At 42.1% G+C, this 18,560-nt stretch overlaps 1 protein-coding gene across 1 annotated transcript in view; it reads left to right on the forward strand.

Moving 5' to 3' along the window:
* Nucleotides 1-18,560, forward strand: part of aven (apoptosis, caspase activation inhibitor) — a 78,866-nt gene that overhangs the window by 53,567 nt on the left and 6,739 nt on the right. The window contains exons 3-4 of the mRNA XM_078406375.1: nucleotides 12,233-12,303; nucleotides 17,471-17,566. Coding sequence (XP_078262501.1) covers nucleotides 12,233-12,303; nucleotides 17,471-17,566 — 167 coding nt within the window. The remainder of the gene's footprint in view (nucleotides 1-12,232; nucleotides 12,304-17,470; nucleotides 17,567-18,560) is intronic.

The following is an 18,560-nucleotide window of genomic DNA, read 5'->3' on the forward strand; positions in this document are numbered from 1 at the left end:
GTCTTTGTGTGTTAACAATTAAGTTACAATGCTTTTATCCTTTCCAAAAGATTTCTCGTTATTTGCTGTCAAAATTAAACCGTGTTTAATGATGCTTGTGTTATTCATTTTTAACATCAATTAGCTTGAGGCAACAAATAGATTACTCAAAATTGTGTTGCTGCTTGCTGAATAATTAGCATTTTTATGGTTTACATGAAGTTGAAACATTTGCACATTAATTACTGACTATATTCGCCATAGAAAGTCAAGACTGCCACAGTGATACCGCTGATAGAGCCACTTCCGTACAGCGCCACAGAGAGGCAGCTTCAATTCTGACCTCGGGTGCTGTCTGTGTGGAGTTTGCACATTCTCCCTGTGGCTAGATGGGTTTCCTCCGGGTGCTCTAGTTTCCTCTCTCATCCTGAAGATATGCATGTTGATTGTCCAATAAATTATCCATAGTGTGTAGGTGAGTGATAGAATCTGGATGAGTTAAGGAGAATGAAATGTGATTAGCGCAGGATTAATGTAGTTCGGTGCTGAGGGTCAGTGGGCAGGAGGGTTTGTTTCTGTGCTGTATCTCACTCAGAGCGTCTAATTACATAGAACAGTAGTACACAGGATGAAGCTCTCCGACCCATGATATCTGTGCCAGCCACAACGCCAAATTAAACCATCTCCAGATGCCTGAAAATGATCCATATCCCACTGCTCCCTCCATGTTCACATGTCTGTCCAGAAGCCTGTTAAATGCCAAAGTTGTATCAGCATCCACCAGTCCCTTGACAGCATGTTCCAGCCACTCACCACTCTGTTTAAAAATAACAACTTGCTTCAACAACAACTCTATTCTTGTTCCGTCAGGCGTGAGAGGGAGCAAGAGCAGAACGATTGGACACTGGAGATGAGGGTGAGGGATTCATCTATGACAGTAGGTGGGTGGGGGCAACATGTTTAGTAAAGAAAGCGGACATCTCGGATGACCTGGAATGGAAAACCTCAACTTGTGAGCTAGATGGATACGTCAGAGTAGGGAATATTGCCTTTGCAAGAGGCTGTTGGAGAAGATGTTGTTCAGATAACCGTGGGAGTCAGTGGGTTTATAGATGACATCAGTCGATAGTCAATCCCCTTTGATGGAAATGGAGAGATCAAGAAAGAGAGGGGAGAGGTGTCAGAGATAGTCCAAGTGAATTTGAGGGCAGGGTGGAATTTGAGGGCAGGATGGTAAAGTTAATGAAATCAACGGGTTCTGCACGGGTGCTGGAGGCAGCCGAAATGCAATAGTCAGTGCAGCAGAGAGACGGTGCCAGTGTATCTTTGCAACAAGGACTGCCCAATGTGACCAACACTATGGCAAGCATAGCTGGGGACCTTGCGAGTGCCCACAGCTGCAACTTAAACTTGAAGAAAGTGAGGAGTCAAAGGAGATGTTGTTGAGGTAAAGACAAGTTCCCCCAGCGGGAGGAGAGTGGTAGTAGAGGGAAACTGACTGGGTCTCCCTTTAAGGAAAAACTGGAGGGCCTTGAGATCATCTTGGTGGGGTTGTAGGTGTTAAGGGACTGGACATCCATGGTACACATGAGGCAATGGGAGCCTAGGGATTGAAAGTTATTGAAGACTTAAATAACGTGTGAAGTGTCTTGGATATAGGTGGGAAGAGACTGGGCATGGGAGGGATAAGATGGAATCAACTATTTGGAGATGAATTCTGTGGGCAGAAACATTGGGTCTGCCAGGGCAGTCCTGTTTGTGGATTTTGGGAGGGAGATAAAAACCGGGAGTGTGGGGCTGGGGAACAAATAAGGTTGCAGACTGTGGAGGGAAGATTGCCAAAGGTGATGAGATCGATAACAATCTGGGAGATGGTGGCCTGATGTTTGGCTGTGGGGTCATGATCACGGGATAGGTATGAGGAGGTGTGTGAGAGCTGGCGCCTGGGCTCAGCACAGTAGAGGTCAGCCCACCAGACTACAATGGCACCCCCCCTTGTCGGCAAGTTTGATAACAACATTTGGATTCTTGTTGAGTGAGTGGAGGGCTGTGTGTTCAGAGGGGGTGAGATTGGAGTGGGTAAAGGGAGTGGAGAAGGCACAATGGTTGGTGTTGTGCCGGCAGTAGGAAATAAAACTTTGGAAATTATTTTCTTCTTTTTTTTTTCTGCGTCTTTCTTTCTTGTTCTTTATTTAATTCTGTATCTCTGTAAGGGCTCAAATTCAGCGTAGCCATGTGGGTTTTATTGCAGGGGTGTTAAAAAGGTGTAAAAGCTCCAGCTCGATTATGTTGCCAGGACATCCTGTTTATGGCTAAGGGTATCCTTTGATATGGGCAACTGGCTTTAAGGCTTTGATGGTTAGCCATCCTTTGAAGTGTTAAGAAGAGCAACTTGCCATATGGACTGCCCTCTGTTCCCAAGAAAGAAGAGGTCATGATGGACACAACGGACACGGAGGTCCCGAAAGAGACAAAGATTTATAGGACATTGTAAAACTTGCCATATAAGGTAGCAACAGGAAATGTACTGACACATGTATTTCGGGTATAAATATGTGTAATTGTTAGCATTCGGGGAGAGAGACTACACTAGCTTCCTAAGCGTTTCTAAACGCTTCGGTTTCTAGACTCTCTCCCACCTGGGTGAGTAGAATAAAGAGGTTAAACGAATTGGTTTGTCTGCCTGTTTTTTCTAATAGGCCACAGACTACAACATCTCATTTCAATGTAATTCATTGTCTCTGTTGGTTTTCCCCACAAACCTTCATTCCCATGGTTAAGGTGATGAACCTTTGGTTCCATAATTCACCAAGGCCCTATGTGTTGCTTGACTTGGTGAGTCTAACTAATGGGATCTGCTCCATTAAAATCTGGAGCAGTTAAATATTTATGTCCTGTGTGCTGCAAGTGTTTGTAAAACTCCTTAAATGAATGGATTGAACAAAGCAGCAGGAATTATTAAAGGAAATACCTTCTGAAAGCACTTTTGATCCATTTGGAATCTGAAGGTGGTTGACTCGTGGCAGACATTCTGTTAGCATGCATTCTCTCAATGCTTTATCCATTGTACATTTTGATTAACTCTGTCTTTTGTATTATTATAGGCGTTTGCTATGCATTCATGGGGAAAAAACACTGCATTATATAGTCATGTTGCAGCTGTATAAAAAAATTTGATCAGGCCACAAGTATTGTGTTCAGTTCTGGTCGCTGCACTGCAGGATATGGGGGCTTTGGAAGAGGGTGCAGAAGAGGTTCACCAGGTTGTTGCCTGGATTAGAGAGCATTAGATGAAAGTAGAGTTTAAACAAATTTGGATTATTTTGTCTGGAACGTCAGAGGCCAAGTGGAGACCTGTATATAAATATGAGAGACATAGATAGGATAGACAAACAAACCTTTTTCCCAGGATTGAGATATCAAATACAAAAGGGCTTCACTTTAAGGTGAGGCGGGGAACAATTTAAAGGTTATTTAGGAGCCAAGCATTTATTAGAGAGAGATTGGTGTCTGGAACATGTTGCCTGGGGAAGTGGCGAAAGTAGATTTGATAATGACAATTAAGAGGCTTTTGGACCAGCATGTGAAGAGGCAGGGATTGGAGGTATAGAGAACATGTGCAGGCAGATGGGATTAGTTAAATTGGCATCACGGTTAGCTTAGAAATGTGGAAGGGCCTGTTGCTGTACTGTAGTGGTCATATTTATAACACAAGGTCGATTTGGTGCTTTTGTTCCTTTCTTTTCTCCCTGGGAGTGGAGAATGTGCACAGCCTGGCTTGTTCCTACATTCTTCTGTTTATGTTCTCCCCTTCCAAATGCTCCATAGATCATAGATCATAGAAAATAGGTGCAGGAGGAGGCCATTCGGCCCTTTGAACCAGCACCGCCATTCATTGTGATCATGGCTGATCATCTACAATCAGTAGCCTGTGCCTGCCTTCTCCCAATATCCCTTGATTCCACTAGCCCCTAGAGCTCCATCGAACTCTCTTTTAAATTTATCCGGTGAATTGGCCTCCACTGCCTTTTGTGGCAGAGAATTCCACAAATTCACAACTCTGGGTGAAAAAGTTTATTCTCACCTCATTTTTAAATGGCCTCCCCTTTATTCTTAGACTGTGTCCCCTGGTTCTGGACTCCCCCAACATTGGCAACATTTTTCCTGCATCTAGCATGTCTAGTCGTTTTGTAATTTCCTAAGATCCCCTCTCATCCTTCTAAACTCCAGTGAATACAAGCCTAGTCTTTCCAATCTTTCCTCATACGACAGTCCCTCCATCCCAGGTATTAACCTTGTGAACCTACGCTGCACTGCCTCAATAGAAAGGACATCCTCAAATTAGGAGACCAATACTGCACACAATACTCCAGATGTAGTCTCACCAGGGCCCTATACAACTGCAGAAGGACTTCTTTGCTCCTCAACTCAAATCCTCTCGTTATGAAGGCCAACATACCATTTGCTTCACTGCCTGCTGTACCTGCACGCTTACTTTCAGTGACGGGTGTACTCGTTGCACTTCCCCTTTACCAAATCTGACACCATTGAGATAATAATCTGCCTCCTTATTTTTGCCGCCAAAGTGGATAACCTCACATTTATCTGCATTATACTGCATCTGCCATGCATCTGTCCACTCACTCAACCTGTCCAAGTCACCCTGCAACCTCCTAACATCCTCTTTGCAGTTCCCACTGCCACCCAGCTTTGTATCATCCGCAAACTTGCTAGTGTTACTTCTAATTCCATCATCCAAATCATTAATATATATTGTAAATAGTTGCGGCCCCAGCACTGAGCCTTGCGGCACTCCACTCGCCACTGCCTGCCATTCTGAAAAGGACCCATTTATTCCTACTCTTTGCTTCCTATCTGCCAACAAATTCTCTATCCATGTCAATACCCTACCCCCAAAACCATGTGCTCTAATTTTGCTCATCAACCTCCCATGTGGTCCTGATCAAAGGCTTTCTGAAAGTCCAGATACACTACATTCACTGGCTCTCCTTCATCCATTTTACTTATTACATCCTCAAAAAAGTTCCAGAAGATTAGTCTAGCAGGATTTCCCCTTCATAAATCCATGCTGACTTGGACCAATACTTTAACTGCTATCTAAGTGTGCCATTGCTACCTCTTTAATAATTGACTCCGGCATCTTCCCCACCATCTTCTCCCATGTCAGGCTACCTGGTCTATAATTCCCTGTTTTCTTTCTCGCTCCTTTCTTGAAAAGTGGGATAACATTAGCTACCCTCCAATCCACAGGAACTGATCCTGAATCTATCGAACATTGGAAAATGATCACAAATGCGTCCGCGATTTCTTGAGCCACCTCCTTGAGTACCCTGGGATGCAGACCATCAGGCCCTGGGGATTTGTCAGTCTTCAGTCACATCAGTCTACCCAATACTATTTCTCGCCTAATGCAAATTTCTTTCAGTTCCTCTGTCTCCCTTGATCCCCTGTCCACTAGTACATCTGGGAGATTGTTTGTGTCTTCCTTAGTGAAGACAGATCCAAAGTACCTGTTCAACTCTTCCACCATTTCCTTGTTACCCATAATAATTTCACCCGTTTCTGCCTTCAAGGGACCTACATTTGTCTTTACTAATCTTTTTCTCTTAACATACCTAAAGAAGCTTTTACTGTCCTTTATATTCTTGGCCAGCTTTGCTTCGTACCTCATCTTTTTAGCCTGTATTGCCCTTTTTGCTATCTTCTGTTGTTCTTTGAAAGTTGCCCACTCCTCTGGCTTCCTGCTACTCTTTGCTATCTTATGCATCTTTTCTTTTGGTTTTATACCATCTCTAACTTCCCTTGTCAGCCACGGTTGCCTCTTACTCCCCTTAGAATCTTTCTTCCTCTTTGGAATGAAATGATCCTGCATCTTCTGGATTATGCCCAGAAATTCCTGCCATTGCTGACCCACCATCATTCCTGTTAGGATCTCTTTTATTGAACTGCAACACTGACATTCCTGGTTTAACCTTCTCCCTCTCAAATTACAGATTAAAACTAATCATATTATGGTCACTACCTCCTTTACCTTGAGTTCCCTTATTAAATCTGGTTCATTGGACAATACTAAATCCAGAAGTGCCTTCTCTCTGGTAGGCTCCAGTACAAGCTGCTCGCAGAATCTATCTCTGAGGCACTCTTCAAACTCCCTTTCTTGGGGTCCAGAACTAACCTGATTTTCCCAGTCTACCTGCATATTGAAATCCCCCATAACTACAGTGGCATTACCTTTGTTACATGCCAATAGTAACCCCTGCTGCAACTTACACCCTATATCCAGGCTACTGTTTGGGAGTATGTAGATAACTGCCATTCGTGTCTTCTTACCTTTACAATTCCTCAACTCTATCCACATTCACACATTTCACACATTCACCAGATAACCTTTATTTGCCATGGTCCCCCTGGCTTTGAATATTTACAACATTTTCTGCTTTTAAATTTTAGTTTAGTTTATATTGTCACATGTACAGGGAAAAGCTTTTTTTATTGTGTGCTATCTACTATTTATAAATTGTGGAAAATTTTACATATCACCATACATGTTTTGAGTTCCTTCTATGCAATTTGCTGTTGGAATGATTAGTCTAAACTTTTATTTCATGAACAATGGGTACGCAGATTGAACATGAAGTGGGAATAGTTAAAAATAGCACGACGAAGATGTGTTGTACAGCTTCTATTCTCTACTCTGTGCACAGACTGCATTGCACAGCCGATAGCCAGCTGGAAGTGACAGACTTCCTATGTGTGGAGCATAATTAGTGGAGGGTCAAAGTCCTTCCCATCTCTCAGGAAGGAATGGTCCTTAAATAATTTCATAATAGTGGTTTAATTAAAGTAATTCTACTATCTCTGTACCTTATCCTTTTAAAGTTTAAATTTAAAGAAATAGTGGTGAGGGGGTGAAAATTGGTGAGACATGTACCCATTTAGGGTGGCACAGCTGGTAGAGCTGCTGCCTCACAGCCCCAGACACCCGGGGTTGATCCTGATCTTGGGTGCTGTATATGCGAAGTTTGCACATTCTCCCCCGTGACTGTGTGGATTTCCTAAGGGTGCTCCGGTTTCTTCCCACTTTCCAAAGACGTGCGGGTTTGTAGGTTAATTGGCCCTCTCTAAATTCCCCCTAGCATAGGGGGTGGATGCAGATGTGGGATAACATAGAACTAGTGTAAATGGGTGATCGTTGGTCGACATGGACTCATTGGGCTGAAGGGCCTGTTTAAATGCTATATTTCTCAACTGAACTAAACATCATTATCTGCAGTGTGTGCAATATTCCGTTTTCCTTCCTCTCTATCTCTCACCATCCTACCCTTTGCCTCCCACCTTCCAATTTCACAAAAAGGCAGGAGCAGGCTCCCAGCATGCTCAGCAATCCCCCCTCATCACAATCACCATTCACCAAGCTGATCCATGGTGCCCTCGGCAACCCTTCTATGCCAGTTCCCCTTCCCACTCAACTCCTTGATCTTCCAAATATCTATCTCCACCTTAAATACTTCTAATGAACTGGTCTTCACTGCCCCAGAATTTAGAAATAAGGAACTACAGATGCTGGTTTACACAAAAAGACACAAAGTGCTGGAGTAGCTCAGCGGGTCAAACAGCATCTCTCGAGAACATGGATAGGTGATGTTTTGGGGGTGGACCTTTCTTTGACTGTTGTTATCTCAGTCAGAAGAAGAGTGCCGACCCAAAATGCCACCTATTCATGTTCTCCAGAGATGCTGCCTGATTCGCTGAGTTACTCCAGCACTCTGTGACTTCCTTCCATGGAATGTCCTGACTTCAATTTGCCTTTCATCATAATGGATGAACTGCTGATGCCATCTTGTTCTGCTCTGGATCATCTGGACAACAGGAACACATACATCAGCCTGCTGTTCAAGGATTCCAGCCCTGCGTTCAACACTATCATTTCCTGCAAATTCAACACAAAGCTCCAAGATTTGGGCACATGTTCCTCCCTTTGCAAATGGATCCTTGACTTCCTCATCAGCAGAGCTCAATCAGTGGGGATTGGTAACAACATGTCCTCCTCACTGAGCATCAATACAGTGCACCACAAAACTGCCTACTTAGTCCCATGCTCTACACTTTTACACCCGTGATTATGTGGCTAAACGCAGCTTTGTGCCGTCTATAAATTGGCCGCCAACACCACCGTGGTTGTCAGAATCACGGGTGGAGAGGAGTCCGTGTATAGGAGAGAGTTTGAACACCTGGTTTAGTGGTGACGCAACAAAAACTCTCGTGCTCATCATCAACAAAATGACGCTGGTAGGGTGGCACAGCAGCACAATCGGAGAGTTGCTGCCTTTCAGCACCAGAGGCCCGGGTTTGATCCTGACTATGCATGGTGTCTGTACAGAGTTTTTATGTTCTTCTTGCGACCCTGTATGTTTTCTCCAGGTGCTCCAGTTTCCTCCCACACTCCAAAGACGTTTGTAGGTTAATTGGCTTTGGTAAAAAATTGTCGATAGTCCCTAGTGTGTAGGATATGCTAGTATACGGGGTGACCGTTGGTTGGCGTGGACTCGGTGAGTCGAACAGCTTGTTTCCGCAAAGTCTAAAGTAAAGCACGGTAGCGCAGCGGTAGAGTTGCTGCTTTACAGCGAATGCAGCGCCGGAGACTCAGGTTCGATCCTGACTACGGGTGCTGCACTGTAAGGAGTTTGTACGTTCTCCCCGTGACCTGCGTGGGTTTTCTCCGAGATCTTCGGTTTCCTCCCACACTCCAAAGACGTACAGGTATGTAGGTTAATTGGCTGGGTAAATGTAAAAATTGTCCCTAGTGGGTGTAGGATAGTGTTAATGTACGGGGATCACTGGGCGGCACGGACTTGGAGGGCCGAAAAGGCCTGTATCCGGCTGTATATATATGATATGATATGATAAAATAAAACCAAAGAATAATCATTGCCTTTGGAAAGTGGAAGTCTAGAAACTATGAGCCAGTTTTCATTAGCGGGTTTGTGGTGGAGAAATCAGCAGCTTCAAATTCCTGGGCTGTGATATCCCAAATGACCAGTCCTGGGCCAGCCACATGGATGCAATCACAAAGGAGGAGTGCCAGAGCCTCTACTTTCTTCAAAACTTAAAGAGATTCGCATTGCACAGAATACTATTGCAAACTTCTCCAGAAACATTGTGGAAAGTATCCTTACTGGTTGTATCATATGGCAAATGCAAAGCACAGGAATACAAGTGACTTCAGAGAGTGGAGGGCCCTGCCCTCTCTGTCATCAAATGCACCTACATGAGGTGCTGCTTCAGAAGGTTGCACCTGTCATTAAGGATCACCACCATCCAGGGCTTGTTGTCTTCTGGCTGCTACCATCAGGCAGGAGGTACAGAGGCTTGAAGTCCCACACTACCAGGTTCAGGAACAGCTGCTTTCCTACAACTATCAAGTTCTTGAACCGACCTGCACAATGCTCAAACTACCTCAGCAATTTGATCATCTCTTGTGCTACCATGGACTGGTTGTATATTTTTGCGCTAATGTCTTGTTTTTTTGCTCAGTCGTTTTATGGAAAGGTCCCTGACCTGAAACATCACCTATCCACATCTTCCAGAGATGCTGTCCAACCCGCTGAGTTACTCCAGCCTGTGTTTTATTTTATTTTCACTCTTGTAGAATTTATGTATAATTTTTTTGTGTTGTCTGAGTCAAAGTGGCTTTAATGCTGCTGCAACGAAGATTTTCATTGTACTTTGGTGTGCTTGTGCATATGACAATAAACTCAACCTGATTTACGCTCACAGAGCTCTGAAGAAGGGTCTCGACCCGAAACGTCACCCATTCCTTCTCTCCTGAGATGCTGCCTGACCTGCTGAGTTACTCCAGCGTTTTGTGAAATAAATACCGTTGATTTGTACCAGCATCTGCAGTTATTTTCTTACACCACACTCAGAGCTCGGGGCAGCAAAGAGAAAATTCACCTTTGTGAAAGTGTACAGATGTGAAATACTCGCTTTTGAATTTTCACATCGTGTGCTGTTAAAAACAGAGTGTATTTCCTGTTGTGGTTGGTTGCATCCATGGATACTGATACCTGTAGGCCAGCTTTTGACATTTAAACCTGGCTCTCATTGCCTGGCTGTCTAGTTGTTGAACCAGTTTATCACAGACCTGTACAGCTGCTTCCTAGATAGAAGAGCTGGACTTAGTGGTGTAAATCCCAAAAGCTGGGGCATAGAAGCTGGTCCCTGAGAATCGGTTTAAAGCTATGCCAAAGACTAGCTGTGCGAGTGAATGTAATGTCATCGTCAGGCTATGCTGTTGTAAGCTTCAGTGATCAGGATCTCATGAACCTGATCCTGTGGAATAAAAATCATTTGGAATGGAATTTAAAGAACTCTTTAAAGGGTATTTGCAATTGAGTGGCATGAAGGTGCTCCAGATTGTTCTGTGAGAGATGTGGAGCGGGGAGAGTGTTGCAGACTGGGTAAGTCACTCAGATTTAGAGAAGGCAATCTCATTGAAACGTGAAATTGTCTTGCTGCTTAAGAGGGTAAAGGGAGAGATGATGTTTTCCTTGACTGGTGTGTCTGGAAACAGTGTTCACAGTCTGAAAGTAATGGGTTCACCATTCCATAAGGGGGGAAAGGAATTTCTTCACGCGGGGGTGGGGGTGAATGTTTGGAATTGTCTGTGCGCTGAGGCTGTGGAGGCTCAGTTGCCGACTATATTCAAGATAAACATTGCCACATTTTTGGACAAAAAGGAAACAAGGAATGTTGGAGTACAGGAAAATGGTACTGAAGTAAAAGATCAGTCACAATTTTATTGAATGGTGGAGCAGCCTATCCCTGCGTCTGAAGTTCTGAGAAGAACGCCATCACAAAACGTCATCTGTCCACTCTCTCCATAGATGCTGCCTGAACCGCTGAGTTCCTCCAGCACTTTGTCTTTCGCTCAAGATTCCAACATCTGCAGTCTCTTGTGCCTCCATGCTCCTGCTTCTATTCCCTGTGCTCTGTGTGTTTGTGAGTGCATCTCATCACGAACCATGCTCAGGAAACCTCATGAAGTGGGAGAAAATGACAATTATACATTCTTTTAAATCTACATTCCTTTTAAGAATGTAGTTTAAGAGCTATTGTTATTTTAATTCTCTTAAATGATGTTTATACCCACAGTATTTTATATTCCAATGCTTACATGTGTCGTAAATTTTAATGTGATTCTTAAAAGTTAAGAGCTGAACTGCTGATCACAAGCAGCTCGATGTAAACTGATAACTGGTGTGAACTTTGCATTTTAAATCGGAGCGAACTGTCCTTGTAAATACAGATAAAAACTAGGATTGCCATTTAATTAATGGTGATTCTGAACGTTTGAATGCTAACCACTGCAGTTTTTTGAGGATTGTTTTGTATTGGATAATTTAAAATTATTGCTATTTATATTTCAAAAGAACTGACAGGCAAACTAAGTGAATAATTATGGTGATTTTAATCTTTTAAAACCAGAATTTGACGTAGGGGTTCACTGTGGACCTTGTAATTCTGCTGGGGAACGCGTTGATGAGTTCAAGCCCAACATCATAGATTTTAAGTGCATAACCGTGGCTAGAGATGTGGTTCTGAGAGGGTACTGCATTGTCAGAGAGTCTTGAATTTTGAATGAGATTTTAATCTGAGAGTCTAAGTGGATATTTTAAAAGTCCCAAGGTGCTATGGGAACCTTTTGCCAGCACTTTTCTAACACAAATAGACAGATTACCTGGTGTGTTCATGTCATTACTGTTCAGTGGAGTTTGTTATGTGGTTGACCACATTAACGCAGTGATTTAATTTCAAAAGTAATTTGGTGGGTGTGAAAGGTGCTGTACAAAATGCAAACACTTTCTCTCATAAGACAACAATATTTAAGAACCTTTTTGCCAGAGTGTGCTGGCTTGCTTTATCTGGTCCAAATAAAAGCTGTTTCAATCTGAATTTTGGAGAAAGTATTTTAGTAACATTTCAACGTTGTTGGATAATAAGATTTATGTAAATTTGTAAAATTATCTTTTACTTAGTTTGTTTTAAAATCACGATTCTAATTTTACAATTTTATATATAAGATCGATTATTCCATTCCCCATTTATGTCAAATGATAAAAATGTGATTTCTCTTTCGCATATATGATTGGTATAATAATTCTATGAATTGAAATGCAACTCACAATTTGTCAAACTTCAAAGGAAATAAACTGTCTTTGCTTCATTACAGGTGATTCATTTGCACAATTTCGTTTTGCTGAAGAAAAGGAGTGGGAAATAGAGGTTTCTACAAGTAAACAAGTAAGGCTTTGCAAACGTCTCCAATAGTATCAAGATGTTTCAGATATTTTGTGATCAGAAATTGCAAAATCAACTGGCAATCATAAATCATAATAGTGCTTTATTAGCCAAGTATGGTTTGCAACATACGAGGAAGTTGATTTGCCATATAGTCATACCAATAAAGAGCAACAAGACATCCAAATACATTTTTAACATGAACATCCACCACAGCAATTTCCCCACATTCCTCACTGTGATGGAAGACAAAAAAAAGTTCAAACTTCCCTTCTTTGTCCTCTTGCGGTCGGGGCCCTCGAGCCTTCCGTTGATGGGGGATCTTGGCTCCCGCAGCCGGCGGTCAGGCCTTCCACGTCGGGGCGATCAAGCTCCCACAACGGGGGGATCTCAGCTCCCCGCGCCGGGCGATCAGACCTCGGATCGGGGCTAGTTGAACATCCTGCGACTTTGGAACTTCCCGACATCAGTCTCTACCCAAGACTACATGCTCTTCGATGTTGAAATCCACAGGCTGGAGCGTCGATTCCAGGCAGGGGATCGCAGGCTCCAATAGTAAGTCCACGGTCCCGCAGTGGGACTCAAAGTCAGTCTCGAGCAAGACCGCCATTTCATTGATGTTAGGCCGTAGAGCGAACGGAGATACGATCCGGAAAACAATCGCATCTCCGGCAAGGTAAGAGATTGAACAAAGTTGCCCCCCCCCCCCCCCATACATAAAACAAACCAGAGAACATTAACACAAACTTTTAAAACACATTAAAAATACCAAAAAAGACGAAAAGACAGACAGACTGTTGGCGAGGCTACCATCACAAAATAACTCAGCAGGTCAGACAGTATCTCTGGAGAACAGGGATAGGTGACGTTTCAGGTTGGAACCCAAACACCTATCCATGTTCTCCAGGAATGCTGCCTGAGCTGCCGAGTAACTCCAGCATTTTGTGTCTATCTTTGGCAATGTACACGTGCAGCAAACCATAAATTTTGTAAACATTGTAGCCAACAATAAAATAGAAAACCAAAATGCTGTTTGACTTTAGCACAGTGTATGTAGTACATTTGTAAATTTTTGCAATATAGTCAATGACGCAATGGCTCGGAGGTTTATCTGCTCGTATAATGCCGAAGAATTTAAGCTTGTTTAGGACAATATTTTAACATTTTAGCCGGCTACATCTGATTATTAATAAACTTGTTAAAAAGCTACCTGGAAAAGTATGTTGGCAGAAATTTTCCATAGCTCTGAAGTATCATGAAAATAACCTAGAAGTCAATACCAAGAACATTACAGCACGTTATTCATCTTTTAGAGGAGAATTTAATGGCAGTAAATTCATCACAACAATCCGAAAAATCCGGGGCTTCCTCAGTAATTGTTGCAGGCATTTACTTTTCTTGTTCTTTCAATTACTTATTAGTTAAACATGTATTTTCATTCATTGTCCCGCAGTTCATTAATATATCTTTATAAGCCTGGCAATTGAATTGCAGTAGTCTTATCATCAATTTTTGTTTTGGTCTTCTGATGTATTCAGTGCACTAGGATCTTGCTTCAATTCAAGACTAATCTAATTCGAGGTCCATGTGTCACTTATGATGCTCTTGTTTGGTTGCCTGACTTCCTTGGTATTTGAGAACACCAAATTAAGAATTCAGTCAATTTCCTGTCATGTCTTGTGATATGACCTGTCTCCATTATCAAGTTATATTTTTAAAAAACATGAAACAAATTGCTATTTATTCTAAAACAAGATACCATAAATGCATTTGTTAATTAAAATAAATCACCGAACAAATATAGATGAATAGTTTATTCAGGCAAATGAAGTATTGACAGTGATTTTTTAATTTTATGATGGGCAGGATATAGTTATTTGTAATTTGGTGGACTTTATCCAGGAATATTAAAAATATAATTTGACAATGTGCATGTGGAGAGGCTAGTAGTAATGTTTTAATTTAGTTTAGAGATACAGCGTGGAAACAGGCCCTTAAGCCCACCGAGTTCACACCGACCAGCGATCACCCTGTACACTACATTTTTTTTACCGAAGTCAATTAACCTACAAGCCTGCACATCTTTAGAGTGTGGGAGGAAACCGGAGCACCCAGAGAAAAACCACGCAGTCACAGGGAGAACGTACAAACTTCATACAGACAGTGTCTGTAGTCAGGATCGAACCTGGGTCTCTGGTGCTGGAAGGCAGCAACTCTACTGCTGTGCCACCGTACCACACTGTGGATGAGCATTATGCTCCAGTATGTTTAAAGAGGGGTAAATGTTGGTGAATATAGATATTGATGTTTTATATGTGTAGTTTAAAACCATTGTGACGAATTGGGTTATATAATTTAATTTTTACAGTCGTTGAATATCAATGTCCGAGATTTTGTGTAACCTGGAAGGAAGTCATTTGGCCCATCGAGTGTATGCTGGCTTTAATTTTTCTAGTCCTACTCTCCAGCTCATTCCTGTACTTATTATTTTTTCCCTTTGATCATCTATTTCATTTCTGCTTTCACTACCATTTAAACCAGTATTCCAATGGGCAAAATAGAGAAACAAGGAACTGCAGATGCTGGTTTTCACAAAAGCACACAAAGTGCTGAAGTAACTCAGCTGATCAGGCAGCATCTCTAGAGAACATGTTCTGACCCAAATCATCGCCTATCCATTTTCTTCAGAGATGCTGCCTGACCTGCTGAGTTACCTCAGCACTCTGTGTCCTTTTATTCCCATGGGCAGTCGCAACCATAAAAGCAGAAATAATTAGTTGCCGAAATTCAGAAAACATTATGATTTACGCTTGAACTGAACAATTAAGGTACTTGTAGGAAAAGGAAGGTCTTTAGGGGAATAAATTCTATAATTGGATGACTCATCAATCATCATTTTCCATCCTGTCCACCAGTCCAGTTTGCTTCTGCTTTTCATGAAGGTTAATGACTCTGACTGGGATTTTGTTTGAGTACAACGTTCAGCTTGTGGGCGTTACTAGCAAGGTTCAAATTTATTACCCATCCCGAACTGCCCTTGAGAAAATGGTACTGATCTACAATCTTGAACACTGCAGTTCTTCAGCCGAAGGAGCTTGTACAGTGCTCTCAGGTGGCAAATTCCCGCACTTGGACCCAGCATGAATAAAGGGGCAGCAAAATGCTTCCAAGTGCAGGTAGTGTGTGGCTCGGAGGAGAACGTGAATGCGACAGTGTTATTCACGTTCCTGGAAAGCTTGACCTTCTTGATGACAGAGATCCTGGGTTTGCGAATTGCAGTAGTAATGGAGGCAAGTAACTGCAGGTTTAAGGTGATAGATTGGGAGTCATTTACTTCATTTTCAGCAGCAGTTTTTATATCTTTTATCAGATTTGTGTCAAACCAGATAATGTTGGGTTCAAATGTAGAAACAATGAACTGCAGATGCTGGTTTACACAGAAGGACACAAAGTCCTGGTGTAACTCAGTTCGTCAGGCAGCACCTCTGGAGAACATGGAGAGTTGACGTTTTGGATTGGAGCCCATCTTCAGACTCGAAACATCACATACTCGAAACATCACCTATCCATGTTCTCTAGAGATGCTGCATTACCCGTGAGTTACTTCAGCAATCTGTCCCTTTGTGTTGGGTTCAAGCTTGACTCTGTTTGCCATTCACGTGCTTGCTCTCTAGTAATTCCTTACCTACTGTACACCTTGTTAGGGTTTGCAAACATCGTGATGAATAAAGTTAGATGTTGGGTTCTGAGTGCAGTCCCCGATCACCAGGATTCAGTCAATGTGCGATACTCACTGTTGCCATTCACTGGTTCCGTAACATTGAGACTGATCCTGAATAATTTAAATGTGCCAGTTTTAAAATGTGGCAGAAAGACAGATTCAGTTTTAGATACAACGAGGAAACAGGCCCTTCGGAACACCGAGTCCATGCCGACCAGCCATCCCTGTACACTAACGCTATCTTGCACAATAAGAACAATTTACAATCTTTTCCAAAGCCATTTAATGTAAAACCTGTATGCCTTTGAGTGTGGGAGGAAACCAGAGCACCTGGAGAAAGCCCACTAGGTCACAGGGAGAATGTACGAACTTCGTACTGACAGCACCTGTAGTCAGGATGGAACCCGGGTCTCCGGCGCTGTAAGACAGCAACTGTACATATGTAGACATATGCAGCTTGTATATAGATTCCAGCACCCTCGGAACGGTCTTATTCAACATTACTAAGTTGGTACTGGATTCTACTAAATGCAGAACAGATCCCCCTTTACAATGTCCCATCAAACACACTTGAACTAGGGACAGCAAAGATTACATAACTGATTGAAGCCCCTCTATACTCCCCCAGTTTAGAAACAGTGCAGTTTAGGTACATTACTTAATCTTTCACTCTCTTTGATTTAATGTCACCTTTTACTCTTTTTCCCCCAGCTGACCCTCTGTTCTCTCTTTCTCTTTTGCTCAGTCCTCATCCACCTTATTGTGTCTGACGTGTAGTGTTGTTTAGTTTAGTTTATTTTTGCCACATGTACCGAGGTACAGTCAAAAGGTTTTTGTGTGCTATCCAGTCAAAGAAAAGACTATAGATGTATACAATAGTGCACAGTGCACAGATAAAGGAAACTACATTTAGTGCAAAGATATAACATTGAAGTCGCCTGAAGGGTCTCGACCCGAAACGTCACCCATTCCTTCTCTCCTGAGATGCTGCCTGACCCGCTGAGTTACTCCAGCATTTTGTGATACCTTTGATTTATACCAGCATCTGTAGTTATTTTCCTACGTAACATTGAAGTCCGATAAAGTCTGATTAAAGATAATTCAAAGGCCACTAATGAGATAGATGGGAGGTCAGTGTTGTAGGTGTACAGGAGCTAAAGTGAAGAAGTACATAGGCAGTGCCAACTCTTTTTAGTACAGAGTGGCTCCCTCTACACGGAATTTAAAATAGTCCCATTCTGTCCCTTCAAATGAACCCAGGGCAGCTAGAACATGGTTTGAATGCAATGGAAATTTCCTTCTGTGCTGTACTATCAAATTCTTCAGATTCGGGCCATTAAACTTCATCTTGAACTGCTTCCACAGAGCTGAATTGCTGTTCAAATATTGTAATTCCTATTTATTCCCTGCTTGTTTAATTATGCATTATATGTTGTTGCTGTATTTCAGATGTCGCCACTGTTTGTAGATTGCCAGTCTCTGGCCCAGACTCTTCAGCAACTGCCACTTCACCTTCAACTGAATGTGGAATCTGAGTTGGTACAGGTAGGATTCATTTACGAGGTATTCACACAATACAGAAATGTTTGTTAAACATATTTACTTTTGGCAGATTTCAAGCATTTCTGCCAGTCGTTTATTTTTGAAGTTGATTTGGAAGGTGTACTTATCAAAAATAATTAATAACATTGTTTTTTCCTTACTCTTTATTGATACTTGAGTGTATATTATGAACTTAATTTGTTCCATTGGCACTTGTTATGCTCCTTTTAACAGCTTATGTCTTCTGAAATAGACTATGGTACAATCTATTTCTAGCTCTTGGCTTTCACATATTTAAGCCAGTTGCTAGGAGATGCATTAAGGGCTTACAGCCATTCCCTTTCACCAGCAAGATAAAAGTCAGCACTAGAAGTCCAGTGCAGTGGTCTTTGGAACCATGAATTCAAAAGGAGAAGAATTTTATGTTTAATTAAATGCTTTCGTTTTCTCCCAGTTTAAAGCGTTGTAGAGTACTGGAGCACAATACTGCTGCTGCAGGATATCTGAAATAAAAGTGCTGAAAATAGTCAGCAATAACTGGAAAGAGAAATAGAAAGAACGTTTCATCAATCTGAAACATTATTTCTGTTTCTCTTTCCAGTTATTTAGAATTGAAAGAAGTTAGAAAATAATATGGTTTTAAGTCTCAAAGAAGGGGAAATAGAGCAAAAGGGAACATCTGTTATAGAGTGGAGCTGAAGAGATGCAGACTGACAAGTGCTGGTGGTGCTAGTTCTGATTAAGAATGAATGGTAAACGTGGCACAATGAGGTGTAAACTGAAGTCAACGAGTGAAATCTGACATAAAAGAACAGGAGAAAGAGAGAAAAGATAACTGAATATCAGAAACATGGTGCAATATTAATCTGAAATTGTCAAATTTGATTTGAGTTCCAAAGTACAATGTGTCTCATTTGAAGATGAGATTCTTTTCCTCAAGATAACATTAAGCTTTGTTGGAAGAAGGTAAGAGGCCAAAGACAGGGAAGCAGAGTGG

This window comes from Rhinoraja longicauda, chromosome 10, assembly GCF_053455715.1.
Source record: "Rhinoraja longicauda isolate Sanriku21f chromosome 10, sRhiLon1.1, whole genome shotgun sequence".
Taxonomy (NCBI): Eukaryota; Metazoa; Chordata; class Chondrichthyes; order Rajiformes; family Arhynchobatidae; genus Rhinoraja; species Rhinoraja longicauda.